General features: G+C 37.2%; 1 protein-coding gene across 6 annotated transcripts in view; it reads right to left on the bottom strand.

Annotated features, from left to right (window-relative positions):
• Nucleotides 1-24,587, bottom strand: part of CADM2 (cell adhesion molecule 2) — a 611,005-nt gene that overhangs the window by 101,207 nt on the left and 485,211 nt on the right. For all 6 annotated transcript variants that reach the window (XM_051780129.1, XM_051780131.1, XM_051780130.1 and 3 more), the window contains 3 exons: nucleotides 22,248-22,400; nucleotides 19,647-19,784; nucleotides 13,552-13,722 (listed from right to left, as the gene is read on the bottom strand). In XM_051780129.1, coding sequence (XP_051636089.1) covers nucleotides 13,552-13,722; nucleotides 19,647-19,784; nucleotides 22,248-22,400 — 462 coding nt within the window. The remainder of the gene's footprint in view (nucleotides 1-13,551; nucleotides 13,723-19,646; nucleotides 19,785-22,247; nucleotides 22,401-24,587) is intronic.

Raw genomic sequence — 24,587 nt, 5'->3', positions numbered from 1 at the left:
CTGTTGTGAACAAAAACATACACCTCTGCACAATGTATTACACCAAACATGTCAAACCCCCAAAACAAGGCCCTCCTATCTGATTAGTTTCCCTGCAGACAAATTGCCAGGTGCCTATTTCAAACCCAGGGCAAACACAATCCCGTCCTTAATTGTGTTCTAAATAATTGAAAACATCTCATTAACATCATTTGACCCCAGGCCTCCACCGGAATACTTTGATTCTGACGTGTTTTTCCTTTGAAGGTGATTCTCTCCCTGTAGTTTATGCTATGAACATCTCTCCAACTGCAGCAGGAAGCTGAGTTTGTTGTAATGAAACCTGCCATCCTTGCTGGACTTATTGTTTGAGTGCAAATTATGTTACCAGTAATAAGAAAGACACAGGAAGACACAGGGAGGGGCAAATAGAGCACTTGCTGTGTTTGTCAGAGGATGCAAGTGCTTACAGAACATCAGGATATGCTACAAATGTCACTTAAAATTCCTCCTCCTAAAAGCATTGATACTGCTTTCTCATTTAATCTTTCAGGACGATGACTAGATGTTTTTAATTCCCTTTTGTGTCACTAGAAATTTTCTTCCACGCACAATGACTTCAAAAGCCTTGAAAGCACTGCTAGTGAGAAAAGGCTTTGTTTTAATAACCTCACTGAGCATTGGATCCAAAGTATGAAATATGCCAGTGGATCCATCCAGGAAAAGAGCTCTGCTCGTGTGACAGAGCAGTTCTTCCCACTGTGGTCAGTGAGCTTCCCATGGATGCCAGGTTTTACTTTCATGGACCCTATGCAACACAGGTCTTATTAACTACCTGCCAGTTTGGAAACCACTCAGATGAGCTCCAGGCAGCCCAAATAAAATACAGAGGTCCTATCTATCTATAATATAACAATCATGTTATGGTTGCCAGACTATTTGACAAAGGCGCTGGAATTAGATTTCTCTTTCTCCTTAGAGGAAATTTTGTTGGGATTTCTAGGAATAGCAGGAGGATTCTCATCTTCTCAGCAAGCAGGTTGTGCTTTGTTGCAATATATGAAATTCTGCTTTGGTTGGTTGGACAGGCTCACTGCACTCTTCTCTTGCCATCACCTGCTGCATTATTTCTAACAAGAGCCCCAGTAGCAATAGATCATAATAGCACATAAATACCTCCAAAGGCAAACAGCTACCTTTCTGTCACTGAGGGTTATTGTTTCATGCTGTCTACGTAGCCAGCAATTGCCATTGCCCAGGAAAATTCAAAAATTCCTGTCTCACCAAAAGGAAAATATTAAGCCCCACATTCCTGCCATTGTCCACTGATTTTCCCAGACTACTCTGAGATCTGACATAATTATTTAACCTTGTACAGCAGCATCTCCTGCCTGGATCTATAATACTCAGATTTATTTAAATTAATTTATTTACTTTGTTGTTTAATCTGGTTTTTTTCCACACTAACCACCATTTCCTCTTTGTACCAGAGTCTAAATTACTATAACTGATTCGTTACAACACATTTTTCTTCTTACAGGTTTAGCTAAATTATGAGCTACCAACAGCATGTCTTTACTTCATAGTTTTATTTTATGACCACAAACCTTCTGAATATTGAAAAGCTTCCATAAATTTCTCAGATATTTTATTGTGGCAGTGAACAACAACAGTTCTGGTGCTATCATTTTAAAAAATGTTATAAAACTCTAACAGTCTGATAATAAAAGATTATTGCTACCTGGTAATGAATGACTGCCAGATGATAAGATTTTAAAAGTATTTCCTGAGAGACTAATTCATTTATTTTCTACCCATTTTTGTCTGGTTTTTTTTTTTTTTTCAAAGTGAATATTTGTAAAATTTATTTATGTCAGAACCTTCTACATTTTTCATCGTGGTTTTTCTCACTCTTATTTCCTTGGAACCTTTCCATCATTTCCAGATGCAAAGATAAAATAAGTAGATATCTCTGAAAATGATGATGTATCCACTTTCTAAATTCATTAGCACTGGAGTAAGCATAGGACATTGGTACTTATTTTTTTCTTCAGAAACCATGAGAAGATCATAATTTTCATATATGGATAGCAATTACAAAACTCCTTGAAAATTCTGTATTCCACATAATTTTATTCATATTTCTAAAAAATCTAAGTAAGCAGACTTAGAAACATATGCCACATGCTCCTGAAGGAAAAAAAAAAAAAGACTTTAAAAGTAAATTCCAAGGACAAAACACTCTAATATGCAGAAAAAGAAACATCAGATTGGATATACCAAATGAGATCTGAAAGAAGAGAGAGGAGTACTGTAATCAGCTCTGTGGAAGTGCTCACCATTTTTAATAGCTTTTACACTTACCAGCTGTATGCATCCTACAGCTGTGAGTCAGCACTCCCCAAAATTCAGCTTACTTTGTAAATGACAAGTAGCACGGCTTCTGTCTGTGCCCTCTTGGTTTGAATAAGCAAAAGACTTGCTTGTGAAGCAAGTCTGCATTGGCAAACTTCATCAAAGTACCCTGAGAGATAGAGTAAGTTTGATGCTCTGCTTCAGAATAGAAGGAATAACACATTACTTAAATGGATGACAGAAAAACTCAGTATTGTGTATATATTTAAAACTGCTTTACAGTCAAGCAGGTTCAGAAACAGCATTGTTTTCCGAGATTCTTTGATGACTATTATGTCATCCTTAGTTTCATCTGGTTTAATTTATTTTAAAACTATGTTCGTTGAAATAAAAAGTGATAACAGTTTGTACCAGAGGACCTAAAAAACACTCTCCTGGATGCAAAACAACAAGGCAGATGCCAGTGCGGGGGAATAGAAAGACTGATCAGTGAAATATTCCCTCCTGACACTCATAACACATGAGTGCCTGAATTCAAGCACCAATCTTGCAGGAAACCATTTAGGTTACTAATTCTGTGAACGCCGATTATCTGGTGCTCTGTTAAAAATATGCACGGTACTTGTTTCAACATCTCACCTGCCGGTCATGCCAGTCTCCTTCACCACAAGTATTAAACCAAAAAAAAGTAAATAAAATGTGATAGTAAAAAAACCCAAAAGTAAGTAAAATGTGTGGCTTGGGGTTTTGGGAGGGTGAAAGAGTAGATGGAGGTTCACTACCAAAGCTCCACATTCCTCTCCATTCCCTTTCGAATGCGTTGTAACCTTACCCTTCCTTTGTCACCTAAGGTGTCCATTGATCATTCTCACCTACTTTGTGCTTGATCTTAAAAGAGGCAGAGATAAATGTGAGCACAGTGTTGGACACATCATTAGACCCTGCTGAATTAAGTGGTAGACAGAGGGGCACTGTCTCCACAGTTCTAAATGTGTGCCCCCCTCAGGAACATAGCACCAGACAACAGCTACTCCCCTTTACACGCTCTTGAAGAACGGGTCATTGGTCTCTTAATTATCCATTAAGTCCCATGCAAACATGAATGATATGGTAGAAATAATATTTTCTTTGGTAAATCAATTCTGTTTTCCTCAGTGAATGCAAGCGACAAAGCTTAGTTTTACAACTTTCACATCTTGTTTAATTATTTCTGTCACGCCACTTATTCAGACTAAACAATCTGTTCCATTTAACATCTCTGTTGCCCTACACTGTGCTTTGTCTGACTTATTTATATTTTATCTCATGTTTGCCTTGTCACCTAAGAGGAGTAAAGAAAAAAAAAAAGACAAAGAAAAGCCTTCTGCCTAAACCACAGACATTATAAAGAAATGCCTAACCTTGAGACAGAGCATGACCTTTCAATATAATTTCATCTCCTGAAATCCTCAGATTCTTTTGCTTAAGGCCTTCACTGTTCTGTTATGTCTGACTTAAATTATCTTGAATATGACTTAAGAACTGTAGCACATCCAAAACTGTTGAAGGAGTAAATAAAAGCTCTGGATGCTCAGCATTCCCAAATACCCCTTCAAGCCTTTCTCTGACATTCATATCAGATAGTGGACACTATGAAAGTTTAGTCTGTATAAAAATAACTAAGCTGTAGCATCAGGGCATGAAAATTTGACTCACTTCTTATAAACATATACTACACACTCATGAAGGTCAAGCTTCTCTTCCTTGTGAGGTTCTGCAAACGATCTCTACATGTTTTCCTCCAAACTGTCTCACCTGCTTGACAGTCTTTAGTTTTGGAAATACACAGCCCCTGAAAATGTTCTGTAGAGAAGGTCTGAAACAGGTCTGTCCATCTGTCATTAGGGTGACCAGAGTGGTAATATGGGGTGTGAACTATTACAGATTCTGTAATTTTCAGTCTCCTTCTAAAAGGATCTCATTTGAAATTACACCAAGTCTAGGCTAGGTATCTTAACCATATTTTTGAAGGCAGCATGGAGCTTCATGGATCTGAGTCAGGTACCTGAAAAATTCCTGCACCAGTTGGGGCTTGATGTGGAACTTCTCAGACACTGGACTGTCATTTGATCTTTATTGTCTTGTTAGTGCTACCTGATACAAAGTACTTATGATGAGTATATTTAAATACTTGTTTTCTAGTTTTTCTATAAATTGAAATTCAACTTTCCACTATATATGTCTAACATAGATCATCTAATACACTCACATTATATCAACCTCTCTGTGCTCCATTTCCCAGCATAGCCATGCCCTCTGTCTTTTCAGTCCTTTTACCATGGGTTGTGTCTTTTCCATGCCTGAAGGCTTACTCCTCTGAAATGGGATTTTATGTTTTATTTCCTGAATGTCCTACTTTTAATATTATTAAACCTTCCCCTCCAAACTTCCTTTGAAACCTTCTTGAGCCCTCTCTTAATCAGACAACAAGTATATGAATAATCTGCCCAAAACAGATTTTAAAGTTTCTGTGCAGAACAGTCAAGCCACTGTGGATTTTCTACAAAAGATTTTACCAAGAAATAAATTATACTAGATTATATTTCACTTGTAAACCATATTTGAATATAAACCTCCAGATGGCAAAGGTCAGGATTGTACATTAACCCTTTGAACTCGATATCCCCTTTGAAAGATGAAAGTTTGGCAATAAATGGACTTACAAGTTTTTGAATTACTTTGCATTTAAATCATGGATTTCTTATTTTCATCCATCATTAACCTAATTGATCTCATTTAAACATGCAAATTGTGGCAGTGAACTTTCATGTTCACAGATATCATTCCTTACTGTTTACAGTAACTATCCTTTATGTTTCATTTGTTGCAAGCATTCGCTAATATGAAAAGCTCAAAAAAGATAACTACTTATTAACACAGTGCTTACATAATTATTGAGCTATATAATTAAATACAATAACTTCTTATTTAATTTTCATTCAATGTGAAGAGATGTACATATACTGAAACTAGCTTTCAAATTGCATTCTTATTATTGCAATTTTTAACTGCATCCTACACTGGTAAATATAGAAATATCCCTCCTTTAAGGGAGATAGAATGAAAAGGTGGTCCTCAAAGTATAGTAGTAACAGTGAGATATATTTATTGCCCATATTAACATTCACAGTGGAATTCAAGAATAAATAAATAAATAAATAAATAATAATAATAATAATAATAATAATAAACAAACAGAAAACTCCAAACAAAAATCAAAACCTGTTTGGGTTGGTTGAATATCACAACATGGGTGAGCCTTGAGTGGAAATCTGAATGTGTATAAAGGGTAAACTTATATAACACAGAGTCAACTGGAAGACGTTGAAATTCTCTCATTCTTAAGGTCATAGCAGTCCTGTAGAACATCTTAATTGAAAGAGAAAATCAGCAACACCACTCATATAGTTGACCTCTAAAGGATGGGAGCATCAGCTGAAGAAATGGTACCTCTCTTTCAGACTCAGGTAGCAAGAAAACATCCAGATTTTCCTCATGAGCTTCTAAAGTATCTAAATAGCTTGAAGGTTTTCACTGAAGTGAAGGAAATCCCTGCTTGCTTAGGCTTACAGAGATGGTCTATGATCAGAGAGAGAGGCTTTGTGAGAGACCAAAGTCCTGTCTGCACATCACACAGACTATACAGCCCTCTTGCTTTTTAAGCTGGAAAAAAAAAAAGTGGCTTTGATCTTTTATCTTTGATAAAACCATTTAAGTTGGGAGATACAGAAACCCACTTGAAAAGTTGAGATCTAAGAACCTGAGGTCCTTTCCTCCTGTTCTGTACAGGTGGAGTATGCCCTGAAAGCAATATTGCAACAGTCAAGCCCAGGTGGTCAAGATTCTTGGTGGTATCTTATACTAACCAGCTGCCACCCTCCATCAGCTCAGGGTAGGAAGTACACTTCATTGCTAAGGATAAAAGGACACATGTAAAAAAGATCCCTGGGACATACCAGTGCTGGAGCAAAACCCAGTGCTCTTTGGTGTCTGAAGCCAAGACACCCACAGTCCTGATAAATCACTCAAAAAACCCCCCCACAATCTGTTCGGGGTTTCCCTACTGTGGTGCATCATTCATATCTGGCTTTGTCCCATTATCAGAATGACTGATAAGAGATGACAGTCTGATAATGACTTACTGACTTCCAAAAGGCTGGGCCTAGGTAGCTGTATGATGTTGACAGCAGACTGTTCCCTCGATCAAAGAATACACAGCCTAAATGTGACCAGTTTGCAGAGTTGAATATAAGGACTCTTGAAGAATTAAAGCATTAAAGCCATCAAAAGCATTAGGAGTATATCAGTTTGGAACAAAACAATTCTGCAATTTGGCTTCCTCAAAGGGAAATTTTCTTTTCCATTTGTTATCCACGGAACGCAATCGGATGAGCCGTGCCAGAGAACGTGATGCTGCATCAGTGCCTCCATGCTAGTCTTGAAAGAAAGCTAAAGCTTGGGATATTGGCCACCTTCCACAAATCCCAGAGGTCTCTGAGGTATCACAGTTCCCAAACACTCGAGTTATACTAAGATAAAATGGTTATAGCAAGAAAGCAAATCATGCTCGTTTGGAATAGAGAACTGCAAAGCCCTGGATGTGTAAATACAAAGTTCTTTGTGGCCCTAGGGAATCATGCCCTTGGAAAATCCATGTCTTTTCACTGCATCAGAAGTTACAGAATTGTGTGGTTAAACTCATTGACTAAAGTTATCATTAGGTAGACGTTTTCTCTCATGGCAACATCAAATCTCATAAGCATTCCAACTATTTTCAGTCTTTATTCAACATACAGACTATCTCTGTTTGAGTTGGCCTAAATATTTTGCAGCCCTGTTAAATGAAAAATTGGAAGGCTGTGACACCTTATAATCCTAGTTAGTAAACCATTTTCTGTTCATACAAAGATTTGAAGGAGTGTGTAATCACACCAAATGTTCCCAAATTTACTTTTAGCCCAAATGTCTTTCAGGGTGTCACACAGTGTAATGAAGAGATGGTCACAAGCAAATGAGAACGACCAACAGTGCTGTTCATTGGTTAGAAACCAAAAAGACAAGCATCAGTGAAGGAAATTTCTTTTAAGTCTCATATTCTCTTCACTTTGGAAAAAGTTCTCTGCTTAGACAGTACAAGTTACTTCCAAAAAAAGGGAAATGTGTCTTTTTTCCTAAAGTATGTGTACCACTTAACTCTGAGGTAGTTCTGGGGACACATACCACAAGCTAAAAAAGCAAAATAATAATAATTAAAATAAATAATTCTGAAGCGAAGGAAAAAAGGAGATATGCCAAAGTGCAAAAGCAAAACTGTTTTTTAAGCACAAACTTGGGGAAAATAACTGAATTAAGTAAAAAGAAGGGAGCAAAGGAAAATGAAAATCTTATATCAGTTGAATGGCTTCAAAGAGACAAATTGCCAAACAGTTGAAAGAAAATGAATATGTGATGCATATTTTACTCATTTACAGTACAGAAGGGCCATATGTAGGCCACAGGCAAAACTGCTCCTTCCTCCTCAGCCCCCTCACAGAGGTAAGAGGTGTCCCATTTTGTGGACTTCTGCATGGGCACACATCTGCCCCTGGTGAGCTACAAAAAGACAGGAAGCCCAGGCTGAGTCATCCTGAAGAGCCACCTACTGTATTTAACATGTAACTAATTCATTAGAATTGAACACTAAGACTTAAGGAGGACAGTTTTTTTGTCTCTAAATACTGTTCTGATGGGCAGCTCTAAGTGTTTTAGGCATGTACCATAGACAAAGAGTCAAGCAGTCAACTCTGCACGGCCCTTCTCTTGCCTTTATTTGTAATGCCTTATTTGGCATAGTACTATATGAATGTATACTACCATATATTTTATTTAATGTCTTATATTTTCACATATTCACACACATTTTTACTCATTTTTGTTCGGAATGTGCAATTCTAGAAAGTCTTTTCCAAGAAAAACTTGAAACCAGCCAAGTAAAGGGAACGAGTTAAACTCTCTTGGTGAGATTAAGGTAATGTGGTTCTTTGATAAAATTACGCTGCTTCACACCAGCAGAAATTCCAGACCCCTCCTGTCATCAGAGTGACCTCCACTTGTTACTACATCTGGAATCAGAGTAGCACACTGCTGTTAGACACACATGCACTCACATATACTCTGTGCTTTACATGGCTGCACGAGTGCACAACTGATCTGCTGATCTGTAGTCTGCAGCACTCAGGGTGCTTTGTTTACTTAATGCAAAATCAATAAGTTTATTTCCAGGACAGTAATTCCAACATTCTCTTGAAATAGCTGCCCAATTTTAAAGTCAAGTTCAGATGCTCGCTGCAAAAGAATCTAATAACAACCCACAAAAGAAGAAACCGCCTATCAGACAAACATGTTGGAACAGCCTGCAGAAAGCTATAGACTTGTCAGACCAACAATTCACTGCACATCTGTGTCTGCCAACATGGAATTTACTCAAAATTGCCTCTCTAGACACTTCTTTACATAACACATATTTAGCTTATTACTGCTGTCATTTGGGAGTGTGGTCAGCTTTTGAGCAAAATCTCACCGAGTCCATTAGCTGGGATCGCATCACAGCTGCCATTTTAGGATCACGATGATTAGGTTTGAAGTTCAAATGATTTGATTTCACTTTAAAGCTTCAAAAGCAGCCTCTGGGGTAGATTTACGCAATTAATTTTTACTGAGGTCTGCTGGGTAATTCACTGTAGTCAGAGGATCTTCACTAAGGTAAGGTAATTACCACTGGGTAATTTTACAGCACTCTGTTCAGTAGGAAGAAACATGTTGGCTGACCTGCTCAGATAAGACCTGGAAAAAAGTGAAGATGCTGCTTTTGGGAATCCAAATGTGCATGAGACATGGAGGAGGGATGAGAAGAATTCACTCGCTTCCCAGATGTGGACCAGAAGCTGTACATGCCCTCAAAATGTCTTTTCAGGGGGGTGCACGAGGACTTACAGTCTCCTAAGTATTGTACTGAGAAGCTTTCAAAATTGAAGTACAGTAGCCACGATTCTTTAAAACAGGAACAAAGAATGCAGCCTTTGTTTGGTTTGAACGCAGAAGTAAACAGTGAAATTAAACATCCCTTTGAGATTTGTATTTATCACTTACAAGAAACACTTCCTAATAATCAGTGGCAGCTAGGCAGACAAGCAGACTTCAGAGCAAAACCGGAGGGGATACAAGTCTATTTTAGGTTTACTATTGACAGTAAGGGTCAGAGGAAAAATAAACTCAGCAAGCAGTGTCATGCTACCACAAACCTCTGCTGGCCAAGCAGAAACTAAATTACAACCAAACATTTCAGCACGACAGAAACACTTGGGCAATTGGGCTGCCCTGCAGTGCACAGAGCACAACATACACAGGAACGGGATTAAGCAGAAGTGAGATGCAACACAAATTAGTAACAAAGAAATCAAAGGATTGGAGGAGCTAATTATCCCATGCTCTGGAGTGGGGTACATTATGTTTACCCCTATTATTTTAATATTTCAAGTCTGCAAAATTAATCTGGAAAGTCCTGTGAAAACAGGGACTGATCATACTCTCCTTCAAAATATCCTCCTTTTAGTCAAGTTATAAATAATATAGATAATATCAACTACTAGACTGAACTTTAAGAATAAAAAAAAAAGAGCAGCAGAAGGATTTAGATGCTATTTCTGTCACATACATTTTATTATATATTATAAGTATATAATAAAAGAAAATAAAAAATATTTTTATTGTAAAAGTTAATCCTCAGCTTCATTTCATGTACTGTAGTACTTCTGGGGAAAGCTGATTTGATTGCTGCATCACACTAATAAAAACTAAAATTTGTGTAAGGGAAGAAGAGGGAATAAAGCATACTCCATATCAATATTGCTTCTGATGGCTTTCATTTTGTTAAGTTTACTTCCCACTACAGCTGATGATAAAAGCAGCTGTGTGGACTCAAAGGTACCTCTATCTACATCTCTCCATGGACTAATTACAAATATCTGTTCCATATAGTCTCAGCATCTAAGACAGATTTAATTTTATTCTACCTTTCACTAGGCATAAATAAAAACCTGTCATTCCAACCACTATTTTGCTTTCCTTTTTCTCTATCTGTCATCCACTGGATGCAAACACAATCCTGTAATTCCCACTGTTCTGTTGTTTTCCTATTCTTTGTGGGTTTGCTTGTGTGTTTGTTTTGATGGAGCCACAAATGTTTTGTCCATTGTCAGGGGCCAGTTGCTTGAAACAAAGAACACTTCTCAAATTTCAAGCATAATGATACAGGACAGAAATGGCCAGACAAGTTCTTATTGCCTTTCTCTTTTAACTGGTGATGATACACTGCTAATTCATAGGGAGCATCTATGTAACACAAATAAAGTTTTTCAGATTTTAAGAAGGTGTTTAAAAATCAAGTGCAGTTCTAGTGGGTGATACCTCATCATTGCTCATCTGTTCTCTGCCAAAATGATGCTCACCTGTGCTGTTCTGCTTGGCCATTTTAAGGCACTTGATTATCATTCTCCCATAGTTCTCTGCTCATGTGATACATCTCTGGGGCACTCAGAACAAGTGCCCTACTTGTGGCAATGCCACACTACTTGGTTGTTATAGGCTCAACAAATTCTCCTGACTTTTCTCGTGAAGGCCCATAATTCATCTCTTTTGCCAGCGCTACTTTGAACTGCTGCAAGGTGACACTGGGGATATATATTGGGTCAGGTTCACTGGGTGCTGTGAGCCTGCTTCTCGTTAACACAAATAGGATGCCTCTTGTATGTTTGAAGTCTTATGGATTGATGGAAAAAAGCACATTCCAGTGACTGCAGTAACACCCACAGTGATGGTGAGCAACACCAGGAGAATAAAACCAAAGGGCCCAGTTCCAGTGCAATGTACTCCATTCAGTGTATTTGGGATTGCTCTCGTAAATAATTTTTCTCCTCTTTTTCATTCAAGGCTCCCTGATGAACCACATCAGCAGTTCCCTGAATCTTCTTCTCTTTTTAAAAAGTTTCCTTTTGAAACTTGCCCAGCATTAAGACTTCTGAGTATGTTAACTGTGGAGATGTAGGTAGTAAGGAAAAGGATGATAATAGGCTGTTCTTACTCTCCTTGTCACCAAATAGAATACTTCTTTCTCCATAGCTTTAAGTGGTAGTTCCACCCTCTCTTCTAAACTCCAGCTTCTTTTGGCACGTTCCTTACTTCTCTTTCCATGTATGATGACTCTATATAAGTGCTGAAGAGTATTAAATTGCTTGGTGGAAAATTATTGGAGCAAGGAGGAATGATAGAGAACAATCGCTTATGCACTGTGGCTTTTGATAAGTCGTCAGTCTGAGTGGGCAATAACCTGCAGCACATGAGTAATTGTAAATTACTCAAATTGCAGTTGGGCCTTTTTTAGAGAACTTCAGGGAACCCAGAGAAGAGAGAAAAGGGTCTTATTCAAAACATGAAGCAACAGGCATAGAGGAAGATGCAACTCACAGCTATTTAGCAAGGTAGTGTCCTGCTACCAAGAGTGTAAACTGGAAGGAAACAATAAGTATTCAAGAAGCTTTATATATGGCTTCTTTGCCTTGTGAGGCTCATGCAAAGCAGAACCCTGCCTTTACCTTCAATCACATTACATTGCAGCCACCATGGCTAAGTTTAAACCTTGTGTAGCTTGTGTCCTATTTTCGTATCTACTTTTCCATTCAATTTGGTTCATCTCCTGTGGTGCCAACACCTTGAGCAGGGCACTGAAGGAAGAGCAAGAAATTTGGAAGTGAAGGCATGGGCAAGTTCAGTGGCTGATGGTTGTGCAATTTAGAATTCAAGGAAATAAAGCTGTTAAGGATCCACATCTCCAGCACAGATGCCTTTGAACACATTAAGGGAGGTGTTTAACAGCCATTTGGTGAAGAAAGGCTCTGACCTCCCTCAGTAAAATGATGGGTAGAATGTTTCAGAAAACATTTTTATCATGTATGCTAAAATTTTAGCACGTATGCTAATCCACATATTCTTCATTTTCAGACTTTTGTGCAGATGGCATTTTTAGCAAAATTGTCAGCTTCCATGCATCAAGGGCTTTTGCCATCACTGCATTTCACATGTGCTACAAGTCTTAAATGCTTATAGAAATATCCCTGTTTGGAGACAAGTTACATATGCCAGCAGTCCTTGACATGGTATCTTGGGAACTAGTTGCAGTTACTGAATGCTTGTCTGCTTTATGGACAACCCTGTCTGCTTTATAACAGGTTGATTACACCTACCCTAGAAACAGACTCATGACAGGTCTGCTCCCTTCCCCTGTTCTGACATTATTTTGCAGGTGTCTGGTTTTGCTAGCTGGCAGTGAGATGCACAGGTACTCTGCACAAATCCAAATAGCTGCACCCTGAAGAATGGTGGACATAATGCAAGTGCATAGGCAAATGTCAACTGATGGTGAAAAGGTGTTCTCTTGAGAGCCTCACAGTTTTTAAGTGAAAAGAAACACTGACTCAAAGGACAACATGACTTGAGAGTAGGGCACACAGATAAAAAGGTAGGTTCATTCAACTTTGAAACAATTCACTGTGGAAAACATCAGGTCAGAAATGCTATTTGAGAAAAAAAAAAGCCAGCATATAAAGATACAAAACAACTGAAATTTGGATTATCTAGACTAATATCCTGTGCAGACCAAGTCTAAAAATAAATTCTAAAGGGCTTTTCCTCCTGGACTTGTGTTATTAACAACATTACAGAGTTTCATTGGCAGAATTCAACATTATTGAGGCAATCTGCTGCAAACTTTGCTTATCTATACCCTTGTTTCAAGTTTCTAGATACTTTCAAGGAAAACTGGGAACTAGGAAGTTCTTGATGTTTAATAACATTTTCACATCTCTTCAATGATAAACAAAACAGACAAATGCATTTTCTCTCAACTATTTCTCAAAGCAAACCAAGAACTTAGTCCCACTGGTAAAGCTTTCATTAAACTTTTTAGAGTAACTCCTGTAAAATTAAAATGAAACCCCCCAAACCAACCAAACTAATATAAAGCACAGAATGTGGCTAAAAGAAAGACGCTGTCTACCCGCACGATAGCAGAGAATTTTCCCCCGGCAGAAACTCTGAAGCAAAGCAGAACCACGAAAGCAAGCACTTATAACGTGTATTACTTACAGTGTATTTCTAGAACCTGCATTGCTATCTGAGGTGTCGAGTTTAGGGACTCGTGATCTACTCTGCAACTTACAACTGCCCCATCATCACTGCGATCCGCTAAGAAATCCAGCGTGCTGCTGACTGTGAACGTTTTGCGGTTTGCATCTTCCTCTTTTAGATACTGAACGTCTGAAAGAAAGAACAAACAAATGGTTTTCTCTCTAACATTTTTAGGAAAAGTAGTACCAGCATTAGACAGCTAAATTATCTATCAGACTTGCGGAAAAAAAACCCAACAAACATGTCTTTTTCTATCCATATCGATCTCTTTGATATAAAAGTAGCGAGGCTGTAGTTATTCCTCATTTTCTGTCATTGTCGCATCAACAGATTGAAAGAGAAAGTTTTAAAATTGGTTCCATGATACTGCATTCAAATAGAAATTCCATTCACTTTTATCTCCTAAATGTTTAGGTCCAAATTTGATATAAATGTTCTCTGCAGGTCATCAGAAAAAAATGTGGTCTCCTCCTGCCGTCATTATCTTACATATTCACAGTGCCACTAAATATTAAGTTTTCTAAGTTCATGTTTACAACCTTTCACAATAATGTAATATATGAATATTACTGAAGGCATGTACATGTAGTCAGATTAATCCTGTGCTTACTTTATTCCTTGCTTATTCTGTTGTTTGGTTAGAATTATGCTAATTTATGAATAAAACTAAATCAAGGTATAGTCATCAGTGGGTATGAACAACTGTAAATAGAGCATGTCATACTATTTACTGGAATCTACAGACAAATCCCAAGAAGACAAGAAACAAAATTACTTCAGAGACCTCACACTGACTGTTTTATATCCAATTCTAAATTGACCTATTGCTTTTGTGCAGATTCAGTTAAAAATCTGACAGTTTTCTGCCCAGGGACTAGAGTGCAGGGAGTCTACATCTCTGCTTAAGAAGTATCAACTCAGCTCAAAGTTAAGGCTCAAATTCAGAACATTTCATTGTAGGACATACACGCTAGAACTGAAGATCCAAAAGACTGAGCATTTATGCTAAAATATTTTAATGTTTTAACTGCAACGTGAGATCTTCTCAAACATGCTTTAGAGTTGTTTTACTTGGTTTCCAGCTGCTTATAATACTTATTGATCTTAGCTTATTTCAGAAAAATGGTAAGCTTGTTATATTGATTTATTGCAATGAAAACTTGAAAAGACATACATATATAAATACTTAAACATATATATAAAATTACACTGAGATTGCATATATCCTCTGTGTCCTGAAAAAAAAAGTGAGAGTTTCTGTTTTACAAATTGTACTAAATCCCACTAGAGAAGAAGATGACCTGAATAAAATTTCCATGAAATATCAATTTTAGAAAGCAAATCTTCAATGGCTTAAGCTACACCATTCTAGATTAAAAATACCTCTGATATCAGAAAGGCAGTCTTTTTCATTGTCTCCAGACAGATGAAGACACCATGTAGTTATACAATTTCCATTTTTCCCTAAGAAATAATTATTTCTTGCATTTTTCTGCCTGTTTGTTGCTAAACTTAAAAAGATTTCAATTTCTGCCATGGACACTACTAATGTTTAGGGACCAGTAGATGAGGGAAACATTGACAGGGCTAAAGCAAAATTCTTATAATCAAACAACAAAAGTCTTCACTAATATTTAAAGCAAACACATGAGCTTTTGTTCCCAGAGTTAGGATTCCAGATTTAATAAAAAGCACCTATAGAGATAGCCTTCTGCTTATAAGCAAGGTACACATCCCTTTGCTTGCTGGCTTCAGGTAGAGGACAGAAGGCCCCTGAAAACAACAGCAACTTTAATTTTAGTGAGAGGTTGTGAATTCTTAATCCTATAGAAAAACAAAAGCAGTTAATTTCCTAAATGGATGTTTGGAAGTCTTTCTCTAGGCATCTATGGTTTGGAAGAGTTCAACTCTTGGAGTTCACCACCTCCGTAAAAAGGGCAGTGATACTATTCTATAAACTGTTGACATCCTCATCAACAGAAATAATTAGCTTGTCCTCCTCATCAGCTGTATTTTCTCAGATGTCTCTTCATAGCAAAATGAAGGTGGGATTGTGGCGTGTGCTACCCCAATGTAAGCCCACCTGGATGTAAGAGCACTGAAGATCAGGTACTGGGTATGTTACCATTCAGAATATTTACCCAGGGTTTTCACCAGAATTATTAAATATGTCAGTTGTAGTCCATTGTTTTGTTTATTTTCTTGCTCTCTCCTAACACTCCCCTGAAAAAAGGTTAAAAAAAAATAAAAATCCATTACAAGAGCACTTTCTCCAGAAAAATCCACAATGGAACAGGTTGGAGGATGGCTAAATACAGAGTAGCTTTTTGGAGGAGGAACTAAGGGTCTTGAGGACAAGTTGAACATTAGACAACAGTGTGCTTTTGCAGGGCTGAAAGCTAAAAAATAACTGTCTTGTATTAACAGAGCACAGCCAGAAAGTCAAGGGAAATGATTTTTCTTCTCTATTTAGGACTTGTGTGACTGCATCCAGAGTACCAGGCGCAGCTTGGGGCCTTTTTTTGATACAAAAAACGTGTCAACAACCCTGATCAGGTTCAGCCAAAACCCATGGAGATGGCCAGTGGAGAGAGCACACAATGCACAAGGACAGCTTAAGATAGTTGAGATTGACTAGCCTGAGGAAGAGAAGACTAAAACCAGACCAAAAAAAGTACCTAATGCATGGTAAAAAGAAGAAAAGGAAAAGCCAGAGTCCTCTCAGAGAACTCTGAGGGGCAACAAACATAATTTACACTGAGGCGAATTCTGATTATGTATCATGAAATATCTACATACAGTGAAAATGCTCCACAAACAGGGCTTTAAAATGCTGAAATGTCTCGCCCAGACATGCTATGGGATCTCTGTCCTGGGAGATTTTTCAAAACTGAACAGGAGGAGGCCTTTAGCCACCTGACCCAACCCTTGAACAGAGGCTGGGCCATATGAAAAACCCAAGAGGCAATTATGGCCCTGCTTCTGTGACTCTGTCAGAGAGGTGCATATACATAGATATGCTTTTACTAACTAATACTGGTTTATATCTCATAAAATACTGGTTTATAGCTCACGTTTGATAGTGAAAATAACAAATGGAAATGATGAAAGGTCTCTCATCATCCATTGTTCATTAAAAGCTATTTATAAGAGCACAAACCTGTAACATTCACATAGAAACGCTCGTCTTTTAAAAAGACAGTGTTTCTGCTTTTACATGGCAGATGTAATTTCTTTTTATATTTAAACTCAAGTTCTGACATGAGATGGTTCTTTTATCTAAAAAAATTTTATCTAAAAAAATTTCATCTTTGATTTAGAGGTTCATCAAGACAAAATGTTCAGTGCCTCTCTGAATTCTTTGTGTATACTACAAATATATAAACTAATTCAAAATATCTTAATCTGTTGTAACAAAATAAACTACTTTATTTTTAAAGCCCAACTTTGCCGGGAAAAAAAAAATCTATTGAAAATATCCCTGAAACCTAAAAATAATTCTTTATATAGTATTGCTGAAACAGCACGTAACAAGTTCTGTTGACATAAAATAGGTAATTTCAAAATGAAAAATATGCATTTATCTTCTCCAGGATTTTTCCTTTTGATAATCTTCCAGAAATGTCACCAGAATGATGCAGTGCCCATCACTTTGTTAGGCTGGTGCAGGTGTGAGTGTCAGAATGCTAAAGTAAAAGGTGTGGCACCCAGTGCTTCACATTCAGTCTCTCTCATCACTAACACTTACTTTATCAAACAGTATTCCTTTACCAGATGATGATTCCTTTTTTGAGTAATAGCAGTGGAGCTACAATTTTAGAATGGCTTTTTCCCCCTTTGGTGCAACTCTGATCTCGATGCATCATTTATATTCGTTTGCAACATGTATAATACACTGTAACACAATTGGATTTACTGGTGCTAGACAGAAGAACTCCTAACCTTTAATGTCAGCTGCATTAGCATATAATTTCATATCTATTTTCTCAGATTTATCATTTCACCTTTTACACTGCACAAAGCTAATGTAACTTCTGCTGATGCCACTGCAGACCAGTTAGGTTATTTTATTTCTAACCTTTGTGAAATGGCAATGTGCTCTTCAGAAGACCTAGAAAACTAAACTGAAATGAATTTGCACAGTACTTTCCTCTGATTTCTGGTTGTTTGGGTTTTTTTTCCCCTTTACTGTTCTTTTTCATACATTTTTTTTGTTCCTTCCTCACTTTCCTTTTTTTAAAAAAAAAATTCTCTTTAGGAACTCTTGAGAAGAGCAAAATAATTAAAGAGTCAATTGCTTGCCCGCTTCAATTAGACGTCAGCTGAAAGAAAGGCAAGATTCTTACACCAGATTTTAAAATATAAATTTTAAAATAAAATCTTTTCAAATGTGTTGCCTTGTTAGGTCGACTGTATCAGTGTTTCTCTTAAAGTATTGACACTGCTTGGAGTGATTTCTAATCTCTACATGCCTTGAATATATATATTCATCCTGTCAACTTTTCTGGATGACAGAATCTATATTGTGCCATGTGTATTTGTGTATTCTTCTTTTTAATTACATTTGATTAGGTGCTGCATTTCTTTCATCAAATTCCTCAAACTGACGGAAGAATTGTTCTCCATTTCCTCATTTTCTATCCTTGTTGCAAATGTTCAAACACATTTCCAGTTATCCCAGTCTAAAATTCTTGTTTCTTTCAACACTATTCTCATTTTCGTTGGAAATACAAAGACACTTCTCGAATAGACTGTATTCCTTATACAATCCATTGTAATCTCCTTTATTTACTAATTTTGTATCCCAGCTCTGGTTTTGCACATTGAACTGTGGTAGAGAACAGCGAAGGAAGATAAACAGATTCTGTAATTAATGCTGTAACTTTTCTTGAGGTAGTTTATTGAGCTAACAAAATCCAAAATATTAGACAAACATGAGACAAAAGAGATAATAGTGTTGGTTTGGGTTTTTTGTGGTGTTTGTTTGTTTGTTTTTGTTTTTTTTTTAAAGTTACACAGCAAAAGTGGATTTTGAATCATATATTTATCTGGTCTTATAGCAGAATGAATAGAGGTGACATGAATAAATGTCAATACCTTATCCTTTTTATTTATCTACTTTACAATGGGCACATCAATTGGCTTATAGATGTGACTAAGCCTTCTGCTGTAGGAAGCTCTCTTCACTCACTCATTCACCAATAAGGATTTAAAACTATCCCAGCATTGATAAGAATATGGACTAGAAAACTAAGTTCTAAGCAAAGAAAGAACAAAGTGAAAGAGAAGATAGAAAAGAAATAAATAGATTTTATATGCAGCTCTTTCCTAGGTTGCTGCATCCTCAGAGGCAAATCCTTGCTGTCAGCTTTGGGTTTAGTTACCACTGACTTTTCAGCTACAGCAGACTTTATCCAACTCCCCCTAGTCCCTGTGAGGTTTTCCTGATCACCTTTAAAGTCCACCTTCTCCCTGCTACTCACCACAGACTGTCACCATCCTTGCCTCGGCTGTAGATTCCCAGTTTCCCAGATGAGATTCCCTCAGTTGCTACATCCTGACTTTTCCTCACCAGAGCAGGCTCCATAGCTCCCCTAAGGAAAGTGAAATCTCCTCCAGATGGTCCTGCCTCACCTGGTCACTTTATTTCCAGGGGTGTAATAAATAAATAACATAAATCTGGCAACTGACTGCATCAGACATACATCAAATTAGAATGGCAAAGAGAAATGGAAAGGTAAAACATCAGGGGTGAGTGGTGTGACTGTGATAACAATAATCCACAAAACATTTTTCTATCGAGCCTCACAGTTGAGTTTATTATGCTGAACAGAGTTCTGAGCAATTCAAAACATCAGTTTTTACCGTTTGAAGAAACAATAAAAAGATGCTTATATGGCCATTTACAAGCAATTACCTTGTCTATGTACTATCATCTATTCATTTCATGACTCAACATGAGAAACTTTACAAACACAAATTAAAAAACATAATTCTAAAGAATGCATAGTTTTGGCAATTGGAGCAAATTACACCACAGTCCTTTTAAATACCTTTAACTTCTTTGTCGTTCTTGAACCATCTGATATCAGCTGCTGGTTTACTACCAGATGTCTTGCAAGTGAGCTGCATCCTCTCTCCCTCCATAACTGGTGAGGTAAATCCAGTAATTTGTGGCTTCTCAGGAACACCTAACAAGCAAACAAGCAAAATGTCTCTGATAGAGTCAGCTACTGCCATGAGTATGTGACCAACTAAAAGTTCACTTCTTCATATGCTCTAAATTCTGGAAACGGGATAATTAATTCCTCATGCCTTGTCAGTGAAGCCTTTTTCCTATTGTAAATAAACTATCAGTCTGAACAGTAGTTGGTTCTAAATAAAGAAAGAAAACAGAAATTAACCTGGTTTTCCAAGAGAAACAGATTGCATTTTAATAAATCTCTTATCTATGTATATTCTGCATGCAGGTCTAGTCTGACTTGTTGTAGTGTTTAAACCGCTCTGCACAGCAAGCAGGATGACAAAGCACGTTAGAAGCACAGCTGTGAGAATGAAACACAACTGGCAACAAAAAGCTGAGCTGACCTAAGTTCAGAACAGATGTTCAAACCTGAATAACGAAGACTTTAATACAAAATCCAGGGAAAAGGGAGGATGAAAATAAACACAGGAGTCACTTTATCTTCAGAGAACACAAACCCAGAACATCGAGAGGAATAATCAGAGCTCCATTGGTCACAGAAAGCTCTTCAGCTGAATCCAAGTCCTTTGGAAGAGGTCACCTGATTTTGATACACCATACACAAAATACTAAATTTGGAAACAGTGTTTTTTCAATGAACCATGAATGATTTAAATAAAAAATACGAAGATAATAGGGAAAGATTTGATCACTACCTGTATAAATCCAGTTAACTTATGAAAACACAAGAAAAAGTTATTTCAAAATAATACTGGTGACTGTAATTTTAAAATCCCAAAAAATGTTGGCTATAACTTGCATCTACAGTGCTATGAGGTATTCATATTTGTGGTTAGATAAAGGGATCAGTCACAGTAAGTGGTCCTATGCCTTGTATCTCATAATTTGGGTTTTTTTACATCTCTTTATCAAAATGACAGATTATATATATAAAGAAAAGCAGCAGTACCTATTACATAGTACATTTCTGTAATAAATCTATCCCTCTCTTTCAGGACAGGAAATGGTGTCTGCTATAATACCTTGGCACTTAAATTTTCTAATCAATAACAGAGCAGTCAATAAAGGCATTATTAGCATATAACAGGACAGTTTATCTGATTAAAAGATGTAATATATTTCAGTGGGAATGTTCCCCTTCTACAACATAAAATGTTCAAGGAGTTTAAAATGTTATTTTGGAAATTACAAATACAAAATGAAAAAGACAGGAATCTTAAACGCTGCAGCTTTCTTTCTTGGAAGGTAAGTAGCTGATCTTGGTAAAACTCCATGAAACCGTCCCCTAAAATGAAGACAAAACTTACAGGAGTGTGAAAGATCAAGTTACTTTTGTTAATAAATACTGGCTAGATGGGCTTTTTTTGTCTTTGTAACACCTTTCTACATCTTTCTGCCATTTAACATGTTGAACTGGTGTATTCATCAATTGTTTAGAACATGAACTGCCTTTCTACAGCAAGGAAGATTAAGCACAGGCAGTTGCTATTCCAGAATATTCTGCTTTCAGTGGGTACTTTTTGTCCTTAATGGCAAACTTGTGAAGATTCTTGTAAAATAGTCTCATAGGGACTGAAAGGGAGACGTATTTCATATCCTAAGCACAAAACCAATTCCCTGGCTGGATTAATGTGAGTATTACTGGCACAGAGAATACCTTACATTAGGCCTATTAAATTCAACTGTCTGCCTATCTACGTATAAAATAAAACAAAAAGAAAGAGTCATGTTCAGGGACAGAAAAAAAAAAGGAGAAAGGAATAAAAATCAATCTCTAAAATCATATAACCTGTTAGGTACGCAGGTGTGTTTCAATGAACTACAGCAATTTTGGCTGATTGGGCTACTGACATTCAGAGAATCATATAAAGCTTCGAGCAGAAACTTTATTTCCTGGGCATCTCTTGAAATCTATTGCTTTTCTCTGTGTATCTATAACCTTTGGGGAAAACAGCAGAGCACTTAGAGGATAAAGCACAAAAGAAGCAGCAAACCCAGTGAAAATTTGCACTTTATAGACCAAAAAAAAAAAAAAAAAAAGACAGCAGAATGAGCCAAGAAAATGCACAGCTAAGGAAAAATGATAAAGCTCTAAAGCCTGTTTTGATTTCATGCTTTCTGACTTTCTCCTCTTTGCCCTATACAATATGTTGTTAGGAGATGAACACATGCACCTTCCTTGCACTTCTGGTGCTCGGGATGAGGAGGTTATGTCCATTTTATGGAGCACTCACACCTCAGTGTTTGTCTGCTCCCTAATTCATTATCCTGCCACAGCGCAAACAGTAAGAGCCATGTTATTTTTCAGCCCAGCAATACAGAACAATAAACATCAGGGAAACCAGATCAGACGTTTACATTTATCTTCTGCCAAGCTTTAGAAAAGATCATTCCTATCATAATTTGCCAAAAGCCCGAGGAGTTTAAACGCTCGCTTCTTTATACTCACCGAGAACGGTAAGAAAAGCCTTGGAAGTTTTGACAGGCATGGTGAACAAAGAGCAGGTGTACTGCCCTTCATCTGACAGGGACACGTCGCTGACACTGATACTCAGCTCGTGCCACGAAGCTCGGACCAGCTCAATTCTGTTGTCCCTCAGAGCTGAAAAACAAAAATCCACATTAAGGTAGGACACAGAACGACAACAAAGCACTGCATGTTTTATCCAAGGGGCCCGATGAAGTATCCCAGTGAAATCTAGCCCCAGGACATGGGGATATGGACACAGTTGTCTATGCACAGTAGTTTGTTTTCTCTCTGGAATAAAGTATGAGAGTTTAGCAAGTTTTGGGGTGGTGTACTGAGTGGCTTGTAACATATATAAACCAAGAAATTAAGTGACTTGAGTTACCTTTGACCTTCCTCTAAAAAACCCAACACTGACTTGTGATTTCTGTCCCCTCACAGCTCTGTTCAGTGCCTAAAATAAATCCTTCCTCTTAACTCAGCTTCTTTTTCATGTATTTACAAATGTTGAGAATCCTGTGTCTAACATCGCACAGTTTGCCTACAGATTTTTCTCATGTCCACTACTACTCATATTGAACTGGAATATCAGATTCCCTGAATTCTGTAACAGGGTATTTCTTATTATAAATAGATTGAAAATTCCACTTCTACATGCATATATAGTACATTTAACGATTTGAGGTAATTGAGTATAAGTGGCCTTACTTTTTGGATTATGACTAAAATTATGATGTTGTATCATAAAATCCTTTCTATAAAATTTTATTGGCATGGAACCAATGAGGGAAAAGGAACATGTAGATTCACTCACGTTCAAAATGTCGTTTTAGTTAACACTTTAAAATTTAAAACATTTTAAAACCTATATTTATATTAATCCCCAAATTCTATGGAAAACCAGCCAAAACACTCCCAAACATTCTACTTCTCTATAAAGTTGTTTCAGGAATCTGCATATATTAATCAAGACTTTCCACAGCATAGAAATACTAACATCATAAGTAAGTAAACACTGTTATTCTCCTAAGCAAACAACAAAAATGCCTCTGTAACTCAGAGAATTTAGCTGTGCACCTCTAGATTCAAATCTCTGACCTGACAGTGTTTGAAACTTCAGTTACTTTTTGTAGTAAACTTCTGAAAATCAAGAGTAAATTGGGACTATGGTATTTGTCAGGAGAGTTATGCTTGCATTTATGAGAAGAACCAAGAAGTTCAAGTCCCCTCATGCTGTTCTCACTCACCTCTTTCTAAAGTCCCCAAAGAGTCTTAGTTTTGTCTAACATATATGTCTTCCAATGATAAAAAACAACAACAAAAAAGTTTTGCTGCAGTTCTTTTGCTACTAAATCTAGACATTTCTGCCCCATTGCTGTTGAAGTCAATCCAGGAAGATTTACACCAAAATAAGCAGCTACAGTGAAGATTCAGCAAAAATGTCACTTGAATTTGTTTTCTTCTAAGGCTCCCATTCAGGTTTGTTTGTTGTTTTTTTTTTTTTTTTCCACCATGAATTTTCAGCTGAGTTTACTGATTATTTCAGGGTAGGCCAGGCAAAGCTCTACTCCCCCTCTGCAGGGTCTGATGACTGAAAGGTGACAGCTTAAGCAGCCCTAACACACAGTCATGCCATGAACTACTTCAAGGCACATCAAAGTGACTGAGATTGTGGAATGGACATATTCCAAGCAGGACTGAGACACTGGCTGGCTGGCCACAACAGAAAAAAAGTAGTTATGTAGTCTAAAATATAAAAAATGCATACAATGGTGGAAATAGAAGCAACGTTAAAGCAAACAAGAGAACAAAACAGAGGCCACAAAATGAAAAGCCATGTGTACACCAATATGCTGACATAACAACCAAGAAAAATAAGCTCAGGAAAACAAAAAGTACATAAAGCAAGCATCTACCAACCCCAAGTAGCAGGCAAAGCTGATGACTGGGGCTTTACCAGCCAAAACTCCTCACAACAGTGAAGCTGTTGCTATCTTTGAGGAAGTAGATGGGGACTCAGAATTCCTTTCTCAGCTTTTCAATGCTAGTCACATGCAAACTGAGCAGACTTAAGAATGGTAGTTTATTTCACATTATTTTCGAAATGACTCGGTGTTTCCAAATGGTTTGGTTACCACCACATGAATTTATAAAATTTGGCAACAGCATAGAAAATAGGAAAAAAACCCACAACGAAATAACAACAAAAATAAACCAACCAACCAACCAACCAAAAACAAATCCCCAAAACAACAAAAAGCCTCTCAGCACTACATAATTTGAAAGTGGTTATTTTTGCTTCCCCTTAATCAGAAACTATCT

This window comes from Manacus candei, unplaced genomic scaffold (assembly GCF_025592945.1).
Source record: "Manacus candei isolate 608988 ecotype Guabito, Panama unplaced genomic scaffold, ASM2559294v1 h1tg000014l, whole genome shotgun sequence".
NCBI classification, from domain to species: domain Eukaryota; kingdom Metazoa; phylum Chordata; class Aves; order Passeriformes; family Pipridae; genus Manacus; species Manacus candei.
The sequence above is the reverse complement of the archived record's forward strand: the minus strand, read 5'-3'. Positions and strand labels throughout refer to the sequence as shown.